This window comes from Salmo salar, chromosome 02, assembly GCF_965601325.2.
Source record: "Salmo salar chromosome 02, fSalSal1, whole genome shotgun sequence".
Classification (NCBI taxonomy): Eukaryota; Metazoa; Chordata; class Actinopteri; order Salmoniformes; family Salmonidae; genus Salmo; species Salmo salar.
Genome location: NC_138292.1, coordinates 16,080,297 through 16,102,139, shown reverse-complemented (window position 1 = coordinate 16,102,139; position 21,843 = coordinate 16,080,297). Strand labels below are relative to the sequence as shown.

Genomic DNA, 21,843 nt, shown 5'->3' with positions numbered 1-21,843 from the left:
CAGAGAAGACTCCTGACACACACAATTCCTTCATCAGAAGCAGATTTTATTGGTTTTCTTTGGCAAATATAAAACCCCAGTAAATCATCACATAGATTAAGAGCATCCATATTTAGTTGGTCCCGGTCTGAGTTCAGAGGTTACAGGTCACTTGTAGTAGATGACATCAGGTGTGACCTGCTTCTCTGGTGGCACTTTTAAGAGGGAAACTTTGGCCTCACACTCATCACAACGTTCTACCTGGTAATGGGTACACCCAGGACAGCTGTGTTTATCCTCCTAACCTTTCTCAATCACTCACTCTTATTCTCTGCTCCCCAGTCTGTCAAATTGACACATTCCAGTCTGTCAGAGGCTCCTCTCCAGCAGGGTTCAGACCAGGACACAGTCTTGACATTTACTGCTGTTTATACTGTTAATGAGCTGTATACTCTAAGCAGAGCAGCAGACATATTGGCAGACTCAGATAAACATCAATAAGTTGATAAACTAGAGAGATGTGTGACTGCTCGACCCAGGCAGTGTCTGGCTTTGGCACTGAGTGTGTATTTGATAAAGACTGAGGGTAGTTAAGACAGTCTGTCCAAGAAACACAGTATAATAACATGACTAATAAAACTACCATCTGTACTAAAAGGCACCAAACAGCATGACTTATGTTACAAAACTAGGCAGGCTGTAGTGTTTGCTACTAATAATGCTCATCTTTTCATAATATATAATCATACACTTAAAGTAACTGTGCAGTGAAAGTTCTGTAATCTCATACCCAGATAATGTTGACTCATCCTATACTTGTATTTTTGGGCAAAACAATTGTAGGGAAAAAAAACTTGTTTCCTCAGAGGATGATGTCATCCTGAGGAGGATGAGCTGGCCAATCAGCGGTCTACTCGCATGAATATTTAAGATCAGTATACGCCCACACCATTCCAACACAAAGCTGCTTTTTAACATATTTAAAAGATTTTGGAAGGAAAACTAATTAATTTATATTGTAAAAATATGTAGGTCATATTTAATAGAAATCTAGAAACACAGTACATCACACTCAACTAACACAGCATTCACACACACCTCCCTTTCACACTCAGGTCCTCAACAAGGCTCTCCTACAATGTTTAAAAGTCCTATTGATTGGGAAGTGGTAGATCCCAGTGGCAAGCTTCTCTTCACAGTAGGCTTCTCTTGACAGACCTCTCCTCGGTCTATTGGCAGCGAGAAGGAGTTCCTTATTACCACAGTAAAGAGAGCAAATCTATTGGTCAAACAACAGATTGTTTGAGCGGACAGTCAGTTAGTCTGAGGGATATCTTGGTTGAGTTCCTGCCTGACTAGATGCGCAGGCGTTGCATTGCATCAACCAATGGTTGTGCGCCACTTCAACTGTGCAGTCGGGCATCAGATTGCTATATCATATGATGTGGTCAGCTGATATGTAAGCTCTAGCATGCGTCTGCAATGTAGTCGGGCAGTACCTGGACCAGTGTAGGCTTCTGGAGGTCAGAGGTCCCGCCACGACCAATCAGAGGTCACTTGTCCTTGTCCAGCGGTGGTTCTGGTTCCGTAGGGGGTGCAGTGAGCTGGTTCATCTGGGACTCTACTCTAGCTCTGCGTTTCTTCTGGACCAGGTTCCCCCCTGCAAACCCCAGAGCCCCCCCTCCAAGCGCTGCTGCCACCCCCGCTGCCTTGAACCCCACCAGAAGGCCCAGCGGACCACCCAACACCCCCCCTAACACTGCCCCCGCCACGGGTAACACTGCCAGCCTGTAGCCCACCGCCTGGAGGGAGGACAGAGGGATAGACGAGTCACTACATGCATTGACAGTCTAGGTTTCTTCACTTTTATGCCAATATTCTTAAATTCAATTAAAAAGACAAGGAAATAAGAAGAAACTTCACTTGGGACAAATCAACACACATATAACACACACACTCAGGGGGGTATTCCTTTGATGTTCTAAGACACAGTAAGCGAGAAGTCTTCAGATCTACCTGGCCTTTCATGATCACACACACACACACACACAAATGTACACACACAAACAGCAACACATGCGCACACACCATCATCAAAGCTGCATACTTTAATTACCCACATTTATTAAAATTGGAGAAATGAGGTGTGTGTGTGTTTATTAATACTGTTATCTTCAGAGAGGAAGACGCTCCTTTAGACTGATGGCTGTAAATGAGTGACTCCTCTGAACATTCCGCCACACACACACTACCCCCTCCCACGGCTGATTAACAGATTAACAGTTAAATGGATCCAGTTCAAACGCCCTCCCAGCCCCTCACCTCATGGCAGCGAAGGTCATTTTAATCAACCAGAGGTAAGTTGAAAGTTCAGAGTACAGGGTGTTGGTAAAGCAGGGGTGTAATGGTACCTGTCCTGATGACAGATAACACACTGCTGTCTGACATCTCTTCTATCTACACACACTGCTGTCTGACATCTCTTCTATCTACACACACTGCTGTCTGACACCTCTTCTATCAACACACACTGCTGTCTGACACCTCTTCTATCAACACACACTGCTGTCTGACATCTCTTCTATCTACACACACTGCTGTCTGACACCTCTTCTATCTACACACACTGCTGTCTGACACCTCTTCTATCTACACACACTGCTGTCTGACACCTCTTCTATCTACACACACTGCTGTCTGACATCTCTTCTATCTACACACACTGCTGTCTGACACCTCTTCTATCTACACACACTGCTGTCTGACACCTCTTCTATCAACACACACTGCTGTCTGACACCTCTTCTATCAACACACACTGCTGTCTGACATCTCTTCTATCTACACACACTGCTGTCTGACACCTCTTCTATCTACACACACTGCTGTCTGACACCTCTTCTATCTACACACACTGCTGTCTGACACCTCTTCTATCTACACACACTGCTGTCTGACACCTCTTCTATCTACACACACTGCTGTCTGACATCTCTTCTATCTACACACACTGCTGTCTGACACCTCTTCTATCTACACACACTGCTGTGTCTGACATCTCTTCTATCTACACACACTGCTGTCTGACACCTCTTCTATCTACACACACTGCTGTCTGACATCCTCTTCTATCTACACACACTGCTGTCTGACACCTCTTCTATCTACACACACTGCTGTCTGACATCTCTTCTATCTGCACACACTGCTGTCTGACACCTCTTCTATCAACACACACTGCTGTGTCTGACACCTCTTCTATCAACACACACTGCTGTGTCTGACACCTCTTCTATCTACACACACTGCTGTCTGACACCTCTTCTATCTACACACACTGCTGTCTGACACCTCTTCTATCTAGACACACTGCTGTCTGACACCTCTTCTATCTACACACACTGCTGTCTGACACCTCTTTTATCTACACACACTGCTGTGTCTGACACCTCTTCTATCAACACACACTGCTGTGTCTGACACCTCTTCTATCAACACACACTGCTGTGTCTGACACCTCTTCTATCTACACACACTGCTGTCTGACACCTCTTCTATCTACACACACTGCTGTCTGACACCTCTTCTATCTAGACACACTGCTGTCTGACACCTCTTCTATCTACACACACTGCTGTCTGACACCTCTTTTATCTACACACACAGCTGTCTGACATCTCTTCTATCTATACACACTGCTGTCTGACACCTCTTCTATCTACACACACTGCTGTGTCTGACACCTCTTCTATCTACACACACTGCTGTGTCTGACACCTCTTCTATCTACACACACTGCTGTGTCTGACACCTCTTCTATCTACACACACTGCTGTGTCTGACACCTCTTCTATCTACACACACTGCTGTGTCTGACACCTCTTCTATCTACACACACTGCTGTGTCTGACATCTCTATCTACACACACTGCTGTCTGACATCTCTTCTATCTACACACACTGCTGTCTGACATCTCTTCTATCTACACACACTGCTGTCTGACACCTCTTCTATCTACACACACTGCTGTGTCTGACACCTCTTCTATCTACACACACTGCTGTCTGACATCTCTTCTATCTACACACACTGCTGTCTGACACCTCTTCTATCTACACACACTGCTGTCTGACACCTCTTCTATCTACACACACTGCTGTGTCTGGCACCTCTTCTATCTACACACACTGCTGTGTCTGACATCTCTTCTATCTACACACACTGCTGTCTGACACCTCTTCTATCTACACACACTGCTGTCTGACCCCTCTTCTATCTACACACACTGCTGTGTCTGACATCTCTTCTATCAACACACACTGCTGTGTCTGACATCTCTTCTATCTACACACACTGCTGTCTGACATCTCCTCTATCTACACACACTGCTGTGTCTGACACCTCTTCTATCTACACACACTGCTGTGTCTGACACCTCTTCTATCTACACACACAGCTGTCTGACATCTCTATCTACACACACAGCTGTCTGACATCTCTATCTACACACACTGCTGTGTCTGACACCTCTTCTATCTACACACACTGCTGTGTCTGACATCTCTTCTATCAACACACACTGCTGTGTCTGACATCTCTTCTATCTACACACACTGCTGTCTGACATCTCCTCTATCTACACACACTGCTGTGTCTGACACCTCTTCTATCTACACACACTGCTGTGTCTGACACCTCTTCTATCTACACACACAGCTGTCTGACATCTCTATCTACACACACTGCTGTCTGACATCTCTATCTACCCACACTGCTGTGTCTGACACCTCTTCTATCTACACACACTGCTGTCTGACATCTCTTCTATCTACACACACTGCTGTGTCTGGCACCTCTTCTATCTACACACACTGCTGTCTGACACCTCTTCTATCTACACACACTGCTGTCTGACACCTCTTCTATCTACACACACTGCTGTCTGACACCTCTTCTATCTACACACACTGCTGTCTGACACCTCTTCTATCTACACACACTGCTGTGTCTGACACCTCTTCTATCTACACACACTGCTGTGTCTGACATCTCTATCTACACACACAGCTGTCTGACATCTCTATCTACACACACTGCTGTCTGACATCTCTTCTATCTACACACACTGCTGTCTGACATCTTCTATCTACACACACTGCTGTCTGACATCTTCTATCTACACACACTGCTGTCTGACACCTCTTCTATCTACACACACTGCTGTCTGACACCTCTTCTATCTACACACACTGCTGTGTCTGACACCTCTTCTATCTACACACACTGCTGTGTCTGACACCTCTTCTATCTACACACACTGCTGTCTGACATCTCTTCTATCTACACACACTGCTGTGTCTGGCACCTCTTCTATCTACACACACTGCTGTCTGACACCTCTTCTATCTACACACACTGCTGTCTGACATCTCTTCTATCTACACACACTGCTGTCTGACATCTCTTCTATCTACACACACTGCTGTGTCTGGCACCTCTTCTATCTACACACACTGCTGTCTGACACCTCTTCTATCAACACACACTGCTGTCTGACACCTCTTCTATCTACACACACTGCTGTCTGACACCTCTTCTATCTACACACACTGCTGTCTGACACCTCTTCTATCTACACACACTGCTGTGTCTGGCACCTCTTCTATCTACACACACTGCTGTCTGACACCTCTTCTATCAACACACACTGCTGTCTGACACCTCTTCTATCAACACACACTGCTGTCTGACACCTCTTCTATCTACACACACTGCTTCTAAAGGCCTCAGCATGCTTCAGTTCAGCTGACGCCTAGCACAGCCTAGCATACTCCCTTAAAAAACTTGAAAAAAAGCAGCAATAGTACTATTTGTTCATTTAGAGATGCCGTAGCCAGAATACACTTCCTCAAAATAGTCGGAATTCATCTAAGATTGTGCGCCGCCCTATGGGACTCCCGATCACGGCCGGTTGTGATACAGTCCAGGATCGAACCCGGGTCTGTAGTGATGCCTCTAGCACTGCGATACAGTGCCTTAGACCGCTTGGACCACTCAGGATCCCTTAACAGCACAGCCACACCCATACCCTAGAATATTCTGGACCTCAATATGGGCTCAATCCCATTTCAACTTCAACTCAATTCAACTTCCTGAATTGATGAAGTTCCATTTATCAATCAAAACATGGGGTGAGAGGTGGTACATTTACGCTTAAATAGACCACATTTTTTAATATTGTGATATTTTGGCTGCAACTAGACTCACAAAGGGTGTGTACGCGCAGCGTCTGTTCAGCCGTATAGAACTCACATGACATACCACACTGAGCTTGTAATATGTCTGTGGGTATTGAGCTGTCAGTCTGACTTTATTCTGAGGGTGTGTGTGTGTGTGTGTGTGTGTGTGTGTGTGTGTGTGTGTGTGTGTGTGTGTGTGTGTGTGTGTGTGTGTGTGTGTATTGAGCCAACAGTGGGAGGCCAAACGCTGCTCCTGAAGAGCTATTAAATAGCCCTTCATACCTCTCCTCGCCTCCTGCACCCACACACACACACACACACACACACACACACACACCTTGCACTCTCCATTGACAACACCCCCTACTCAACCCCTCTCTCCCTCCCTCCATCACTGTACCTCTTAACCCCTCTCTCCATCTATTCTCTCTATTTCTTTAATTGCAGCTTTCCTCCGTATTCTGCTGGATCAATAGGGACAAACGTTGTAGAATGGCTGGGAGGCAAAGTGCCATCGATCTCCCAAACACCACACACACACACACACACACGCGTGTACACGCTAACACGCACCTTCCCGAGGCTCCTGGTCCCCTCCTCCACGTTGGCTGCTGCTGTGTTGACGTTCTCCTCTATGCTGTCAATCTTCTCCTGCTGGGACTGACACACACACACACACACACACACACACACACACACACACACACACACACACACACACACATAGGGTTTATACACTGGAGACACCGCTGACTTGGTCCCTCTCGACACAGCACCACAAATGAGTGTGTGTGTCTGTCTGTGGGGGGTGATGCGGGTGTAAAGTAGAAAAGGTAGGGTCTGGGGGGGTTATATTGGGGTAGGAAGGGGTCTTGGGGGGGGTTATAATGGGGCAGGAGGGGGTCTGGGGAGATTATATTGGGGTAGGAAAGGGTCTTTGGGGGGTTATATTGGGGCAGGAGGGGGTCTGGGGAGATTATATTGGGGTAGGAAGGGGTCTTGGGGGGGTTATATTGGGGTAGGAGGGGGTCTGGGGGGGTTATTGTGAGGAGCTCATGAAATATTCAGAGTGGCAGCTGTCCCTCTCTCTGTGTGCTGGACACCATCCATCCTTCTCTCCCTCCTTATTGTAGTTGTAGTTGTTATATGTACATACTATAAACATTTTATGGACATGGTACCTTTTTACATTAGCTACTTATTACATATGGATAGACAATATTCAGACAACAGGTATACATTTTCTGTAGCGCTTTCAGTCATGACTATGATCTTACCTGAGCTTTTTTAAGTCCCTCATCTCCCTTACTGCCCCCTAACTCCCTCCCTCTCCCTTACTGCCCCTAACTCCCTCCCTCTCCCTTACTGCCCCTAACTCCCTCCCTCTCCCTTACTGCCCCTAACTCCCTCCCTCTCCCTTACTGCCCCTAACTCCCTCCCTCTCCCTTACTGCCCCTAACTCCCTCCCTCTCCCTTACTGCCCCTAACTCCCTCCCTCTCCCTTACTGCCCCCTAACTCCCTCCCTTACTGCCCCTAACTCCGTCCCTCTCCCTTACTGCCCCCTAACTCCCTCCCTTACTGCCCCCTAACTTCCTCCCTTACTGCCCCCTAACTCCCTCCCTTACTGCCCCCTAACTTCCTCCCTTACTGCCCCCTAACTCCCTCCCTTACTGCCCCCTAACTCCCTCCCTCTCCCTTACTGCCCCTAACTCCCTCCCTCTCCCTTACTGCCCCTAACTCCCTCCCTCTCCCTTACTGCCCCTAACTCCCTCCCTCTCCCTTACTGCCCCTAACTCCCTCCCTCTCCCTTACTGCCCCTAACTCCCTCCCTCTCCCTTACTGCCCCCATCTCCCTCCCTTACTGCCCCTAACTCCGTCCCTCTCCCTTACTGCCCCCTAACTCCCTCCCTTACTGCCCCCTAACTTCCTCCCTTACTGCCCCCTAACTCCCTCCCTTACTGCCCCCTAACTCCCTCCCTCTCCCTTACTGCCCCCTAACTCCCTCCCTCCCTCTCCCTTACTGCCCCCTAACTCCCTCCCTTACTGCCCCCTAACTCCCTCCCTTACTGCCCCCTAACTCCCTCCCTCTCCCTTACTGCCCCCTAACTCCCTCCCTCTCCCTTACTGCCCCTAACTCCGTCCCTCTCCCTTACTGCCCCCTAACTCCCTCCCTCTCCCTTACTGCCCCCTAACTCCCTCCCTCCCTCACTGCCCCCTAACTCCCTCCCTCCCTCACTGCCCCCTAACTCCCTCCCTCTCCCTTACTGCCCCCTAACTCCCTTCCTCTCCCTTACTGCCCCCTAACTCCCTCCCCCTCCCTTACTCCCCCCTAACTCCCTCCCTCACTCCCCCTAACTCCCTCCCTCACTCCCCCTAACTCCCTCCCTTACTGCCCCCTAACTCCCTCCCTCTCCCTTACTCCCCCCTAACTCCCTCCCTCTCCCTTACTCCCCCTAACCCTCTCCCTTTCTGCCCCCTAACTCCCTCCCCCTTACTCCCCCCTAACTCCCTCCCTCCCCCCTAACTCCCTTCCTCTCCCTTACTGCCCCCTAACTCCCTCCCTCTCCCTTACTGCCCCTAACTCCCTCCCTCTCCCTTACTGCCCCCTAACTCCCTCCCTTACTGCCCCTAACTCCCTCCCTCTCCCTTACTCCCCCTAACTCCCTCCCTTACTGCCCCCTAACTCCCTCCCTCTCCCTTACTGCCCCCTAACTCCCTCCCTCTCCCTTACTGCCCCCTAACTCCCTCCCTCACTGCCCCTAACTCCCTCCCTCACTGCCCCTAACTCCCTCCCTCACTGCCCCTAACTCCCTCCCTTACTGCCCCCTAACTCCCTCCCTTACTGCCCCTAACTCCCTCCCTCTCCCATACTGCCCCCTAACTCCCTCTCCCATACTGCCCCTTAACTCCCTCCCTCTCCATTACTACCCCCTAACTCCCTCCCTCTCCCTTAATGCCCCCTAACTCCCTCCCTCTCCCTTACTCCCCCCTAACTCCCTTCCTCTCCCTTACTGCCCCCTAACTCCCTCCCTCTCCCTTACTGCCCCCTAACTCCGTCCCTCTCCCTTACTGCCCCTAACTCCCTCCCTCACTGCCCCTAACTCCCTCCCTTACTGCCCCTAACTCCCTCCCTCTCCCATACTGCCCCCTAACTCCCTCTCCCATACTGCCCCTTAACTCCCTCCCTCTCCCTTACTACCCCCTAACTCCCTCCCTCTCCCTTACTCCCCCCTAACTCCCTTCCTCTCCCTTACTGCCCCCTAACTCCCTCCCTCTCCCTTACTGCCCCCTAACTCCCTCCCTCTCCCTTACTGCCCCTAACTCCCTCCCTCTCCCTTACTGCCCCTAACTCCCTCCCTCTCCCTTACTCCCCCTAACTCCCTCCCTTACTGCCCCCTAACTCCCTCCCTTACTGCCCCCTAACTCCCTCCCTCTCCCTTACTGCCCCCTAACTCCCTCCCTCTCCCTTACTGCCCCCTAACTCCCTCCCTTACTGCCCCTAACTCCCTCCCTCTCCCTTACTCCCCCTAACTCCCTCCCTTACTGCCCCCTAACTCCCTCACTCTCCCTTACTGCCCCCTAACTCCCTCCCTCTCCCTTACTGCCCCCTAACTCCCTCCCTCTCCCTTACTGCCCCCTAACTCCCTCCCTTACTGCCCCCTAACTCCCTCCCTCTCCCTCACTGCCCCCTAAATCCCTCCCTCTCCCTTACTGCCCCCTAACTCCTCCCTTACTGCCCCTAACTCCCTCCCTCTCCCATACTGCCCCCTAACTCCCTCTCCCATACTGCCCCTTAACTCCCTCCCTCTCCCTTACTACCCCCCAACTCCCTCCTCTCCCTTACTGCCCCCTAACTCCCTCCTCTCCTTTACTGCCCCCTAACTCCCTCCCTCTCCCTTACTGCCCCCTAACTCCCTCCCTCTCCCTTACTGCCCCCTAACTCCCTCCTTCTCCCTTACTGCCCCCGAACTCCCTCCCTCTCCCTTACTGCCCCTAACTCCCTCCCTCACTGCCCCTAACTCCCTCCCTTACTGCCCCTAACTCCCTCCCTCTCCCATACTGCCCCCTAACTCCCTCTCCCATACTGCCCCTTAACTCCCTCCCTCTCCCTTACTGCCCCCTAACTCCCTCCCTCTCCCTTACTCCCCCCTAACTCCCTTCCTCTCCCTTACTGCCCCCTAAATCCCTCCCTCTCCCTTACTGCCACCTAACTCCCTCCTCTCCCTTACTGCCCCTAACTCCCTCCCTCTCCCTTACTCCCCCTAACTCCCTCCCTTACTGCCCCCTAACTCCCTCCCTCTCCCTTACTGCCCCCTAACTCCCTCCCTCTCCCTTACTGCCCCCTAACTCCCTCCCTCTCCCTTTCACCCCCCCGAACTCCCTCCCTTACTGCCCCTAACTCCCTCCCTCTCCCTTACTCCCCCTAACTCCCTCCCTTACTGCCCCCTAACTCCCTCCCTCTCCCTTACTGCCCCCTAACTCCCTCCCTCTCCCTTACTGCCCCCTAACTCCCTCCCTCTCCCTTACTGCCCCCTAACTCCCTCCCTCTCCCTCACTGCCCCCTAACTCCCTCCCTCTCCCTTACTGCCCCCTAACTCCCTCCCTTACTGCCCCTAACTCCCTCCCTCTCCCATACTGCCCCCTAACTCCCTCTCCCATACTGCCCCTTAACTCCCTTCCTCTCCCTTACTACCCCCTAACTCCCTCCCTCTCCCTTACTGCCCCCTAACTCCCTCCCTTACTGCCCCTAACTCCCTCCTCTCCCTTACTGCCCCCTAACTCCCTCCTCTCCCTTACTGCCCCCTAACTCCCTCCCTCTCCCTTACTGCCCCTGAACTCCCTCCCTTACTGCCCCTAACTCCCTTCCTTACTGTCCCTAACTCCCTCCTCTCCCTTACTGCCCCCTAACTCCCTCCTCTCCCTTACTGCCCCCTAACTCCCTCCCTCTCCCTTACTCCCCCTAACTCCCTCCCTTACTGCCCCCTAACTCCCTCCCTCTCCCTTACTGCCCCCTAACTCCCTCCCTCTCCCTTACTGCCCCCTAACTCCCTCCCTCTCCCTTACTGCCCCCTAACTCCCTCCCTCTCCCTTACTGCCCCCTAACTCCCCCCCTCCTTACTGCCCCTAACTCCCTCCGTTACTGCCCCTAACTCTCTCCCTTACTGCCCCCTAACTCCCCCCCTCCTTACTGCCCCTAACTCCCTCCCTTACTGCCCCTAACTCCCTCCCTTACTGCCCCTAACTCCCTCCTCTCCCTTACTGCCCCCTAACTCCCTCCTCTCCCTTACTGCCCCCTAACTCCCTCTCCTCCAAAACTGCCCGCTAACTCCCTCCTCTCCCTTACTGCCCCCTAACTCCCTCCTCTCCCTTACTGCCCCCTAACTCCCTCCTCTCCCTTACTGCCCCCTAACTCCCTCCCTTACTGCCCCCTAACTCCCTCCCTTACTGCCCCCTAACTCCCTCCTCTCCCTTACTGCCCCCTAACTCCCTCCCTTACTGCCCCCTAACTCCCTCCCTTACTGCCCCCTAACTCCCTCCTCTCCCTTACTGCCCCCTAACTCCCTCCCTCCATCATTCTCCTCTCCCTTAAGGTGTCCGCATGCTTCCCAGCTGTGCATATATTATGATGCCATTTTGTGACGCTTTTGTTAGTTTTGGTCTTCGGTGAGGGTTTTTCCGGCCATGCTAACAAAACATTTTCTCCAGGCATGCCGAAGTCGGTAGCCGAAGTCTACGCCCTTTCATCTGTGATTGGTCAACAGTAGGGATTCTTCAATTAAATGTTTGATGTCATTCAAAGAGACTGCACCAAACATCTTGGATGTAAAATTGCGTGACTAAGATCTGCTTGGTATTTCAAACAAAGGTCTTTTAAGGGTTTATGCGAGCACACTCATTCTGAACCGAAGCATGCTGTCGCCTTTACTCCTCTCCTCAGTCCTCACATCTCTAACCCACTCATGTTCACTTCGGTTCCCATTTCTTCACCCTCCCTCCCTTTAAATCCCTGATGTATGTATGGTTGTTGGTGGATGTGGAGCTTCTAGGCTCCAGCCAGTGGAACAGCGGGAGATGAGTGCTTCAGTCAGACACTAGCAGGCTGCGTCTGAACATCTCACCTTGCCTGTCTCTGTCCCCCTCTCTCCCTCCCTCTCTCTCTCTCAAATCCCCAGGCAGGTAGAAACACCGACACACAGCAGTGTTTACCCTGTGGTTGAGAGGCTGAGTATTGGTCCCTGAACGACACCAGTCACCCCAGAGAGACCACAGCACTAAAACATCTTTATGCTCTCTCCTTCAAAACAATCTCCTCTCGGTCTCGTCTCTCCCTCCCAAAATCTCTCTCTCTACACCTCTTTCTGCCCTCCTCTCTCACCATGTTTAAACCCTCCCTTCCTCCCACTCCTATCGCTCTTTCGTTCCCAGAGGATAGAGTGATAATCAGAGTCGTCTGTTTTCCTCCTGGCCTACCATACGCCCTGTTGCCTGGGTTCTCTCCCACGGCACTCTCCTCCCCATGGACACACAGCCCCCTTCTCTCCTATCTTCTCTCGTCTCCCACCTCTCCCCTATGGCCCATTTTCTACCATCCCACCTCCCCCAGCAGTACACCTGCCTGCAGCCCCACTCCAGTAACCTGTGGTGTGCTGTGACCTGCTCTCTAAGAAGCCCCAGCATGAATCCAACCAGACAGACAGACGCTAGGCTAGCTGTCGCTCACTTCACTGTCTGTCAGTGCCCTCACTGCCCTGTGTGCTAACAGAATGGTTAGCATAGCCGCAGCAGGCTATCTATGTTACGTAGCCATGTCCCTGTCATTCATCCTGTCTCATTAGACACCAGAAAGGCATTATCTGCTGACCTTGTCAGCACTCAATCACACACACACACACACACACACACACACACACACACACACACACACACACACACACACACAGTACATACAGTGGGGGGGAAAAGTATTTGATCCCCTGCTGATTTTGTACGTTTGCCCACTTACAAAGAAATGATCAGTCTATAATTTTATTGGTAGGTTTATTTGAACAGTGAGAGACAGAATAACAGCCAAAAAATCCAGAAAAACGCATGTCAAAAATGTTATAAAATGATTTGCATTTTAATGAGGGAAATAAGTATTTGACCCCTCTGCAAAACATGACTTAGTACTTGGTGACAAAACCCTTGTTGGCAATCACAGAGGTCAGATGTTTCTTGTAGTTGGCCACCAGGTTTGCACACATCTCAGGAGGGATTTTGTCCCACTCCTCTTTGCAGATCTTCTTCAAGTCATTAAGGTTTCAAGGCTGACGTTTGGCAACTCGAACCTTCAGCTCCCTCCACAGATTTTCTATGGGATTAAGGTCTGGAGACTGGCTAGGCCACTCCAGGACCTTAATGTGCTTCTTCTTGAGCCACTCCTTTGTTGCCTTGGCCGTGTGTTTTGGGTCATTGTCATGCTGGAATACCCATCCACGACCCATTTTCAATGCCCTGGCTGAGGGAAGGATGTTCTCACCCAAGATTTGACGGTACATGGCCCCGTCCATCGTCCCTTTGATGCGGTGAAGTTGTCCTGTCCCCTTAGCAGAAAAACACCCCCAAAGCATAATGTTTCCACCTCCATGTTTGACGGTGGGGATGGTGTTCCTGGGGTCATAGGCAGCATTCCTCCTCCTCCAAACACGGCGAGTTGAGTTGATGCCAAAGACCTCCATTTTGGTCTCATCTGACCACAACACTTTCACCCCGTTGTCCTCTGAATCATTCAGATGTTCATTGGCAAACTTCAGACGGGCATGTATATGTGCTGTCTTGAGCAGGGGGACCTTGCGGGCGCTGCAGGATTTCAGTCCTTCACGGCGTAGTGTGTTACCAATTGTTTTCTTGGTGACTATGGTCCCAGCTGCCTTGAGATCATTGACAAGTTCTGGACTGATTCCTCACCGTTCTCATGATCATTGCAACTCCACGAGGTGAGATCTTGCATGGAGCCCCAGGCCGAGGGATATTGACAGTTCTTTTGTGTTTCTTCCATTTGCGAATAATCGCACCAAATGTTGTCACCTTCTCACCAAGCTGCTTGGTGATGGTCTTGTAGCCCAATCCAGCCTTGTGTAGGTCTACAATCTTGTCCCTGACATCCTTGGAGAGCTCTTTGGTCTTGGTCATGGTGGAGAGTTTGGAATCTGATTGATTGCTTCTGTGGACAGGTGTCTTTTTTACAGGTAACAAGCTGCGGTTAGGAGCACTCCCTTTAAGAGTGTGCTCTTAATCTCAGCTCGTTACCTGTATAAAAGACACCTGGGAGCCAGAAATATTTCTGATTGAGAGGGGGTCAAATACTTATTTCCCTCATTAAAATGCAAATCAATTTATAACATTTTTGACATGCGTTTTTCTGGATATTTTTGTTGTTTTTCTGTCTCTCACTGTTCAAATAAACCTACCATTAAAATTATAGACTGATCCTTTCTTTGTCAGTGGGCAAACGTACAAAATCAGCAGGGGATCAAATACTTTTTCCTCCCACTGTAAAGTACATTCGGGAAGTATTCAGACCCCTTCTCTTTTTCAACATTTTGTTATGTTACAACCTTATTCTTAAATGGATTACTTTTTTTTATTTTTATTGTCCTCATCCATCTACACACAATACCCCATAATGACAAAATGAAAACAGGTTAAGTATTTTTAAGTATTCAGCACCTTTGCTATGAGACTCGAAATGGAGCTCAGGTGCATCCTGTTTCCATTGATCATCCTTGAGATGTTTCTACAACTTGATTGGAGTCCACCTGTGGCAAATTCAATTGATTGGACATGATTTGAAAAGGCACACACCTGTCTATATAAGGTCCCAGTTGACAATGCATGTCAGATCAAAAACCAAGCCATGAGGTTGAAGAAATTGTCCGTACAGCTCCGAGACAAGATTGTGTCGAGGCACAGATCTGGGGAAGGGTACAGAACATGTCATTGAAGATCCCAGTGGCCTCCATCATTCTTAAATGGAAGAAGTTTGGAACCACCAAGACTCTTCCTAGAGCTGGCCGGCCAAACTGAGCAATCAGGGGAGAAGGTCCTTGGTTAGGAAGGTGACCAAGAACCTGATGGTCACTCTGACAGAGCTCCAGAGTTCGTCTGTGGAGATGGGAGAACCTTCCAGAAGGACAACCATCTCTGCAGCACTCTACCAATCAGGCCTTTATGGTAGAGTGGCCAAATGGAAGCCCCTCCTCAGGAAAAGGCACATGACAGCCCACCTGGAGTTTGCCACAAGCATTTTGCTACACACGCAATAACATCTGCTAACCATGTGTATGTGACCCAATTTTTTTTATTTGATTTCAAAAGGCACCTAAAGGACTCTGAGACCATGAGAAACAAGATTCTCTGGTCTGCTGAAACAAGATTGAACTATTTGGCCTGAATGCCAAGCGTCACATCTGGAGGAAACCTGGCACCATCCCTATGGTGAAGCATGGTGGTGGCAGCATCATGCTGTGGGGATGTTTTTCAGCTGCAGGGACTGGAAGACTAGTCAGGGTTGAGGGAACAATGAACGGAGCAAAGTACAGAGAGATCCTTGATGAAAACCACACAGCCAAGACAACACAGGAGTGGCTTCGGGACAAGTCTCTGAATGTCCTTGAGTGGCCCAGCCAGAGCCCGGACTTGTAGCCGATCGAACATCTCTGGAGAGACCTGAAAATAGCTGTGCAGCAACGCTCCCCATCCAACCTGACAGAGCTTGAGAGGATCTTTAGAGAAGAATGGGAGAAACTCCCCAAATAAAGGTTTGTCAAGCTTGTAGTGTCATACCCTAGAAGACTTGAGGCTGTAATCGCTGCTAAAGGTGCTTCAACAAAGTACAAGTAAAAGTAAAAGGTCTGAATCCTTAAGTAAATGTGATATTTCTGTTTTTATTAGAAAAAATGTCTACAAAACAGTTTTTGCTTCGTCAGTATGGGGTATTGTGTGTAGATTGATGAGGAAAACAATTTAATACATTTTAGAATTAGGCTCTAATGTAACAAAATGTGGAAAAAGCCAAGGGGAATACTTTTCGATATGCACTGTACATAGCATACTCACGTGGACCAGCAGAGAGAACTCTGTCACCAAACCGCTAAGCTCCTTCAGGTCCTGACAAAACAAACTCATATTAACACAGCAACAATAACACACAAACAAAAACCTACTATATGACATATTAAAGACATGAATAAATATTATGATCTCTTAATCTATTATTAAGACAATTTGTGAATACAGTACAAGGGGCCCAAATATTCCCACCTCCTCCAGGGTGTCCCAGGACTCGGCAGCACTCTCGTTGAGGGGGATCACTGGGAGGAGGAGCTGCGTTTGATTGACAGGAGGGGGCTCCCTGCCCACATCGTCACCATGGGAACCACCTAATGGACAAGGTCAGTGAGAACCAGAGTGACCAACTTTAGATCTGGACATGTTACTGCTTCTGAAATTCATAATGAGCATTTAGATGATTTATTAGTTGGTTTATTGGTCAATAAAGGAAGAGCTAACATGGCTGCTATAGAATGGAATAAACTGATGTTGTTGAATAGAGGGGAAGGGGGCGGTGCTACCTGAGGATGAGTGGCCTGGGGGGCGTGGTGCCTGTGGCAGAGGGGCAGGGTTAGAATGCAGGAGTAGGAAGTCTTGTGCGGCAGCAGATGCTCGGTCTCTGATTGGCTGAACCAGCCTCTCCAGGGCGGGGCCGTCCTCCGGGCGGACACGTCCACACAGCTTCTCCATCTCTCTAACATTAGCCCTCAACTGCTACAGAGGGAGAGAGAGGTTCAACAAGTAGTTCAACTTCCCAACAGATAGATTTAAAAAAGAGGCACGAGACAGAGAGAAGTACACCCTCATACAGACAGACAGGTTCCAGTGTCTCTGCTGGGAGGAGGAGTGAGGAGGGGGAAGTAGGAGGGTGTTAGATGGCCTCCCCTGGTTGTACCCATCAGCCCCAGGGCAGACCAGACCAGGGGTCAGGAGGCCATGACCAATAGATGCTCCCACGCTAATTAGACATGATGAATAAACATACACACACAGCTGCAGACTGGATTAGCATTGAGCCGCTATGGCCACGGGAGACACACCTGTCAGAACGCTAAAGGCCTGTTAGCATATGCTTCACAGACACACACACACACACACACAAACACACAGACACACACACACACACACACACACACACACACACACACACACACACACACACACACACACACACACACACACACAAAGAACATCAACAATAAGAACATTAACAGGTGAATGAACTCTCTGTGCTGCTGGAGAAGGTTGGTTCAAACCTCTTAAATGTAATCTACGTAATCCCCTAAAGTCGTTATTTACCATGAGAGGGCCATAAACAATAACTAGTAATGCTGCAAACTCTAAGGTTACAATTTCACCTTTCTGGTAAAACAGTTAGACTGGTGAGGTGTAGTCACTTTTCAAAACACAAGATCAAGTACACAGCACAAACATGATACAAATATGTTATAGATGGATATCCTATAACTAAACTGTATAAATAAGGCTTGAAATGACTTATATTTGTTCTAAATATAGTATAATCAATTTATAAAACGACTAACTATAAGATTTCTGTATAATACATATTTGTATATTTATTGTTAGAGAAAATGGGCATATTTTCTAAAGGTCTCTTGATCAAAACGTCTGCCCCCATCACTGTGAATATTTCCTGAACTCGTTAGGCCTTTCATCTCATATAAATAGTGTCCGTCTATCACAAACAGAAAGTGGGTTTTGTTTCAAATCTATTCATGATTTTAGACTACTGGCTATACATGGATGTGAATGTGGTACAGTGATGAAACCACCCCCCTTCGCTGCATTATGGTGAAAGGATTCCAGGCATATGCTGCTTCTTACAGGCAGAAGAGACATACTACCGTGTCTGGAAAAAAATCAGGCCTACAGCTCAATGCAAGCCAACTCCATCGATTTATAAGCAAAACTTTCAGTCAGAACCAGTATCAGAACCACGCAGGTCCCCGAAACAGGGGACTTTACATCGAAGAGGATTTATTAAAAATCGGCCCAGAAAATTGGCAAAAGACGTTTACAGAACTAAGGGGTACTGATTGAAAGATGTGTAGGAGTGTGTAACTGACAGACAGACAAACACACAGTAAACACCAGGGAGAAAGTGAAACCAGGCACACGTTGCTAAATAGGCCCTGCCCCACCAACACACACACAGGGCGTTACGAAACCGATTCACTAGCCTGCTAATATTGTTGCACTCACTAAGTCTAGAGGGTCTTAGGCCTAGTTAACTGGTCTGTAACCTGATTTGACGTGTGTCTGTGTGAGAAATCAGTGTATGCGTCTAGGTGTGAATGTATGTACCCAGGAGACAGCTACCTTCCCATAGGTCCAGGACCAGCTCCGTCTTCACCTCTTGGTCGGCTGGTCCAAGTGGATTATTATATGTTCAGATGGTGACTAAACATAAATATGTTCAAGAAGGAAAAATAGCAAAGGCACGCCCAAACTAAAAGACCCCAAAACAAACCAGCAGGCTTTCCGAGCTGGTACTCTGACTGACGATCACCCTAATTGACAGCACCGAATGTGCTTATCAACCACCTGGACAAGGTTGCTGCTGCCCCCTGGGGGAATGGAGTGTGGTAGTGATCTGTAGTGTGCTGTCTAAACTAACTAACCTATTCCCTCAAAGGGATGAGCAGCAGAGAGGGGGGTCTATAATAATATTCACAGTTAGGAGAAAGGGATGAATAGATGAGTGATGGATGAAAATAGAGGCGTGCAGACAGAAATACAGAAAGCAGAGGAGCCCACTTCCTGCTAGAGACTTCACTTCCTGCCTAGAGAGTGGGGGGGTGACACTGTCTTTCTCTGCTTCCCTCTGCCTTTCTTGCTCTCTCTCTACTTCTCTATCTGTGCTGCATGTCCTTGTGTATCATCACCCATCTTCAGCTTCCTTACACACACCCAGCCCAGCGGACAGAAACACACACACGCCACACAGGAAAGCACTCTGCCCCTCCCAGTGTGTTTTGAGTGTGTGTGTGTGTGTGTGTGTGTGTGTGTGTGTGTGTGTGTGTGTGTGTGTGGAGGGAAGGAGGTGGGGATGAATCCTTCACTTCAGGAGACATGGTGGTGTCAGTGTGAAAACACACTGTGCAGCCCTTTACACACACACACACACACACACACACACACACACACACACACACACACACACACACACACACACACACACACACACACACACACACACACACACACACACACACACACACACACACACACACACGACAGACCCTTTTAAAACACACACTCAATTTTACATGCACACTCCTGATCTCCTGCAGGCACACAGCACACAGTCACAACATACCGTATATACTCAGCACAAGACCAGTGTGTGTGTGTCTATGTTTTACCTGCACAGTGCGGCTGGCATTGATGTGCTCCTGATGAAGGCGATCCCATTGTCCACTATGCTGGAACTGTAAGACAATAACAAGCTCAGTTGCTGCTTCTCTGTGTGGTTCTTCAGTAACTTCCAATGGTCGGTGATGTGAGTTTGCGTGTGTATATATGTGTGTGTGTGTTACCTTCAGTATATTGCTGTGGTGTCTCTGTAGTCTTTCTAGGTCTGTCGGCAGGGCTACTTTAGTGAACTTGTGGATCGGCCCCTCAAGACGCCTCAGCGTCAGCTTGCCCCCTTCCTCTGACATCCTCCCTGACTTCTGACCCCGGGTGGGTTCTCACACCTGCAACCATACACACCTGCTCCTCTTACTCAGCTACCTGGAAGACAGGAGGGAGGAGGTATACATACAAGCATTAGCATGCCACACAAAACCATGTGACCTGTTTCACACACACACACACACACACACACACACACACACACCCTTGTAACCCAATACCAAACACATCACATCATACCATTGTTGGCTAGTAGGGAGCTTTGCTGACATCCTCGTGCCCAAGGTTTGAATAACAGGGTCTCAGAGTCTGGCTCGAGCTGTTAGTTAGCTAACTAATGACGTTAAACGACAACATCCGGGACCAAATGACAACAGAAAACTTAGTTTGTTCTATAGAGAAGAAATGTCTGTAATTATGACACATTAAAACACATTTGACCAAGGTAAGGCATCATCCTCTAGCTAGCTGGAAGTTATAACGTTATAACTGCCAGAATCAGATGTCTGTCAGGTGAGTTAACAGTATTTTAGCAAGCTAGCCAACACAGCTGACTATTCAAACTTAAAATCTAGCATATTTCATTTTCAAATCGTGAACATATTACTTACTTAAAGTAAAAACCCATCGGAGTGTAAAACTTGGGAGAATAATTCTTCAAGGCTATTTCGTAACTGTTTGTCTCGAGTTAGCTACATGTCCAACTTTCTCTTCTGTTTGTAAACAACTTTCTTCCTTGCGCGCAGACGAATTACTTCCGATCTAAAACCTTAGCCCACAGAGAGAACGGTCCGCCCCTTGAGGCTGAATCTACAGCAGTCCTATACAGTAACCTTTCTGATCAATTGAACGTTATTGAATGAAGTTCAATAGTGAATATGATAGCAAGAGATGAGTGACTGATTTCATATACATTTTTGTAAAAGCGGGAATTGAACTTACGCCAAGTTGTACATCTATATTGATTGGGTAGACAATATTGATCATGTCAGGCAAATAACATCGACCAATGTGTGACGCGCGAGGACAGATAGATTTTCCACTCAGTCGGACTATCACCACATGCACACACACACACACACACACACACACACACACACACACACACACACACACACACACACACACACACACACACACACACACACACACACACACACACACACACACACACACACACACACACACACACACACACAAACTATGAATTGGAGCTGCGAGGAGGGTGGAGTGGTGCCAGGTGCATGGTCTGGCTGGGCCAGCACAGCACTAGGCTTAGAGTGGATTATTATGGACATGCCATCTCCTGTGGCTCTCTGTTGTCCGTGTGTATGGGGGTTTGTGTGTGTGTGTGTGTGTGTGTGTGTGTGTGTGTGTGTGTGTGTGTGTGTGTGTGTGTGTGTGTGTGTGTGTGTGTGTGTGTGTGTGTGAGACTGTGTGTGTGTGTGTGTGTGTGTGACTGTGTGTTTGTATGTGTGTGTGTGTGTGTGTGACTGTGTGTTTGTATATGTGTGTGTGCGTATGTGTGTGTGTGTGTGTGTGTGTGTGTGTGTGTGTGTGTGTGCGATATTGGGGATAGAGCAGCATGCTCCCCTGGTCCTGCTGGGAGATAAGCAGATCTATAGCAAGCCTCTGTACTTCTGTCATCACCTTTAACATTTAACACACACACACATACACGCACTTCCTGTGCCGGTTGAAAAGCGTTTGGGGAGGCCTCTCTATTTATGTCATTGGGCCTCAAACACCAAGCATGCAGGGGGGCTCCCCTGGTGTGTGTCCAGTCCCACAGGGAGACTCCCGCAGCAGAAAGGTAAAGCCACAGCAGACTGAGGGGGAGGAGCTGAGCAGACAGTGAAAGTCTGGACACCCAC

General features: G+C 48.9%; 1 protein-coding gene across 2 annotated transcripts; it reads right to left on the bottom strand.

Annotated features, from left to right (window-relative positions):
- Nucleotides 1-25: 25 nt before the first annotated feature.
- Nucleotides 26-20,734, bottom strand: LOC106594857 (syntaxin-17). Of its 2 annotated transcripts, XR_006769997.2 has the most exons (9): nucleotides 20,581-20,734; nucleotides 19,873-20,068; nucleotides 19,699-19,764; nucleotides 16,834-17,026; nucleotides 16,523-16,641; nucleotides 16,319-16,369; nucleotides 6,793-6,879; nucleotides 1,479-1,781; nucleotides 26-1,231 (listed from the first exon to the last, which is right to left on the bottom strand). XR_006769997.2 is itself a non-coding variant. In XM_045719023.2 (8 exons), the coding sequence occupies exons 2-8, from the start codon at nucleotides 19,993-19,995 to the stop codon at nucleotides 1,533-1,535; spliced, it is 888 nt and encodes a 295-aa protein (XP_045574979.1). In that variant the 5' UTR covers nucleotides 19,996-20,068; nucleotides 20,581-20,734; the 3' UTR covers nucleotides 26-1,532. The 2 variants fall into 2 exon arrangements, 1 of the variants encoding a protein (XP_045574979.1); XM_045719023.2 differs by having other exon boundaries at nucleotides 26-1,781.
- Nucleotides 20,735-21,843: the final 1,109 nt, after the last annotated feature.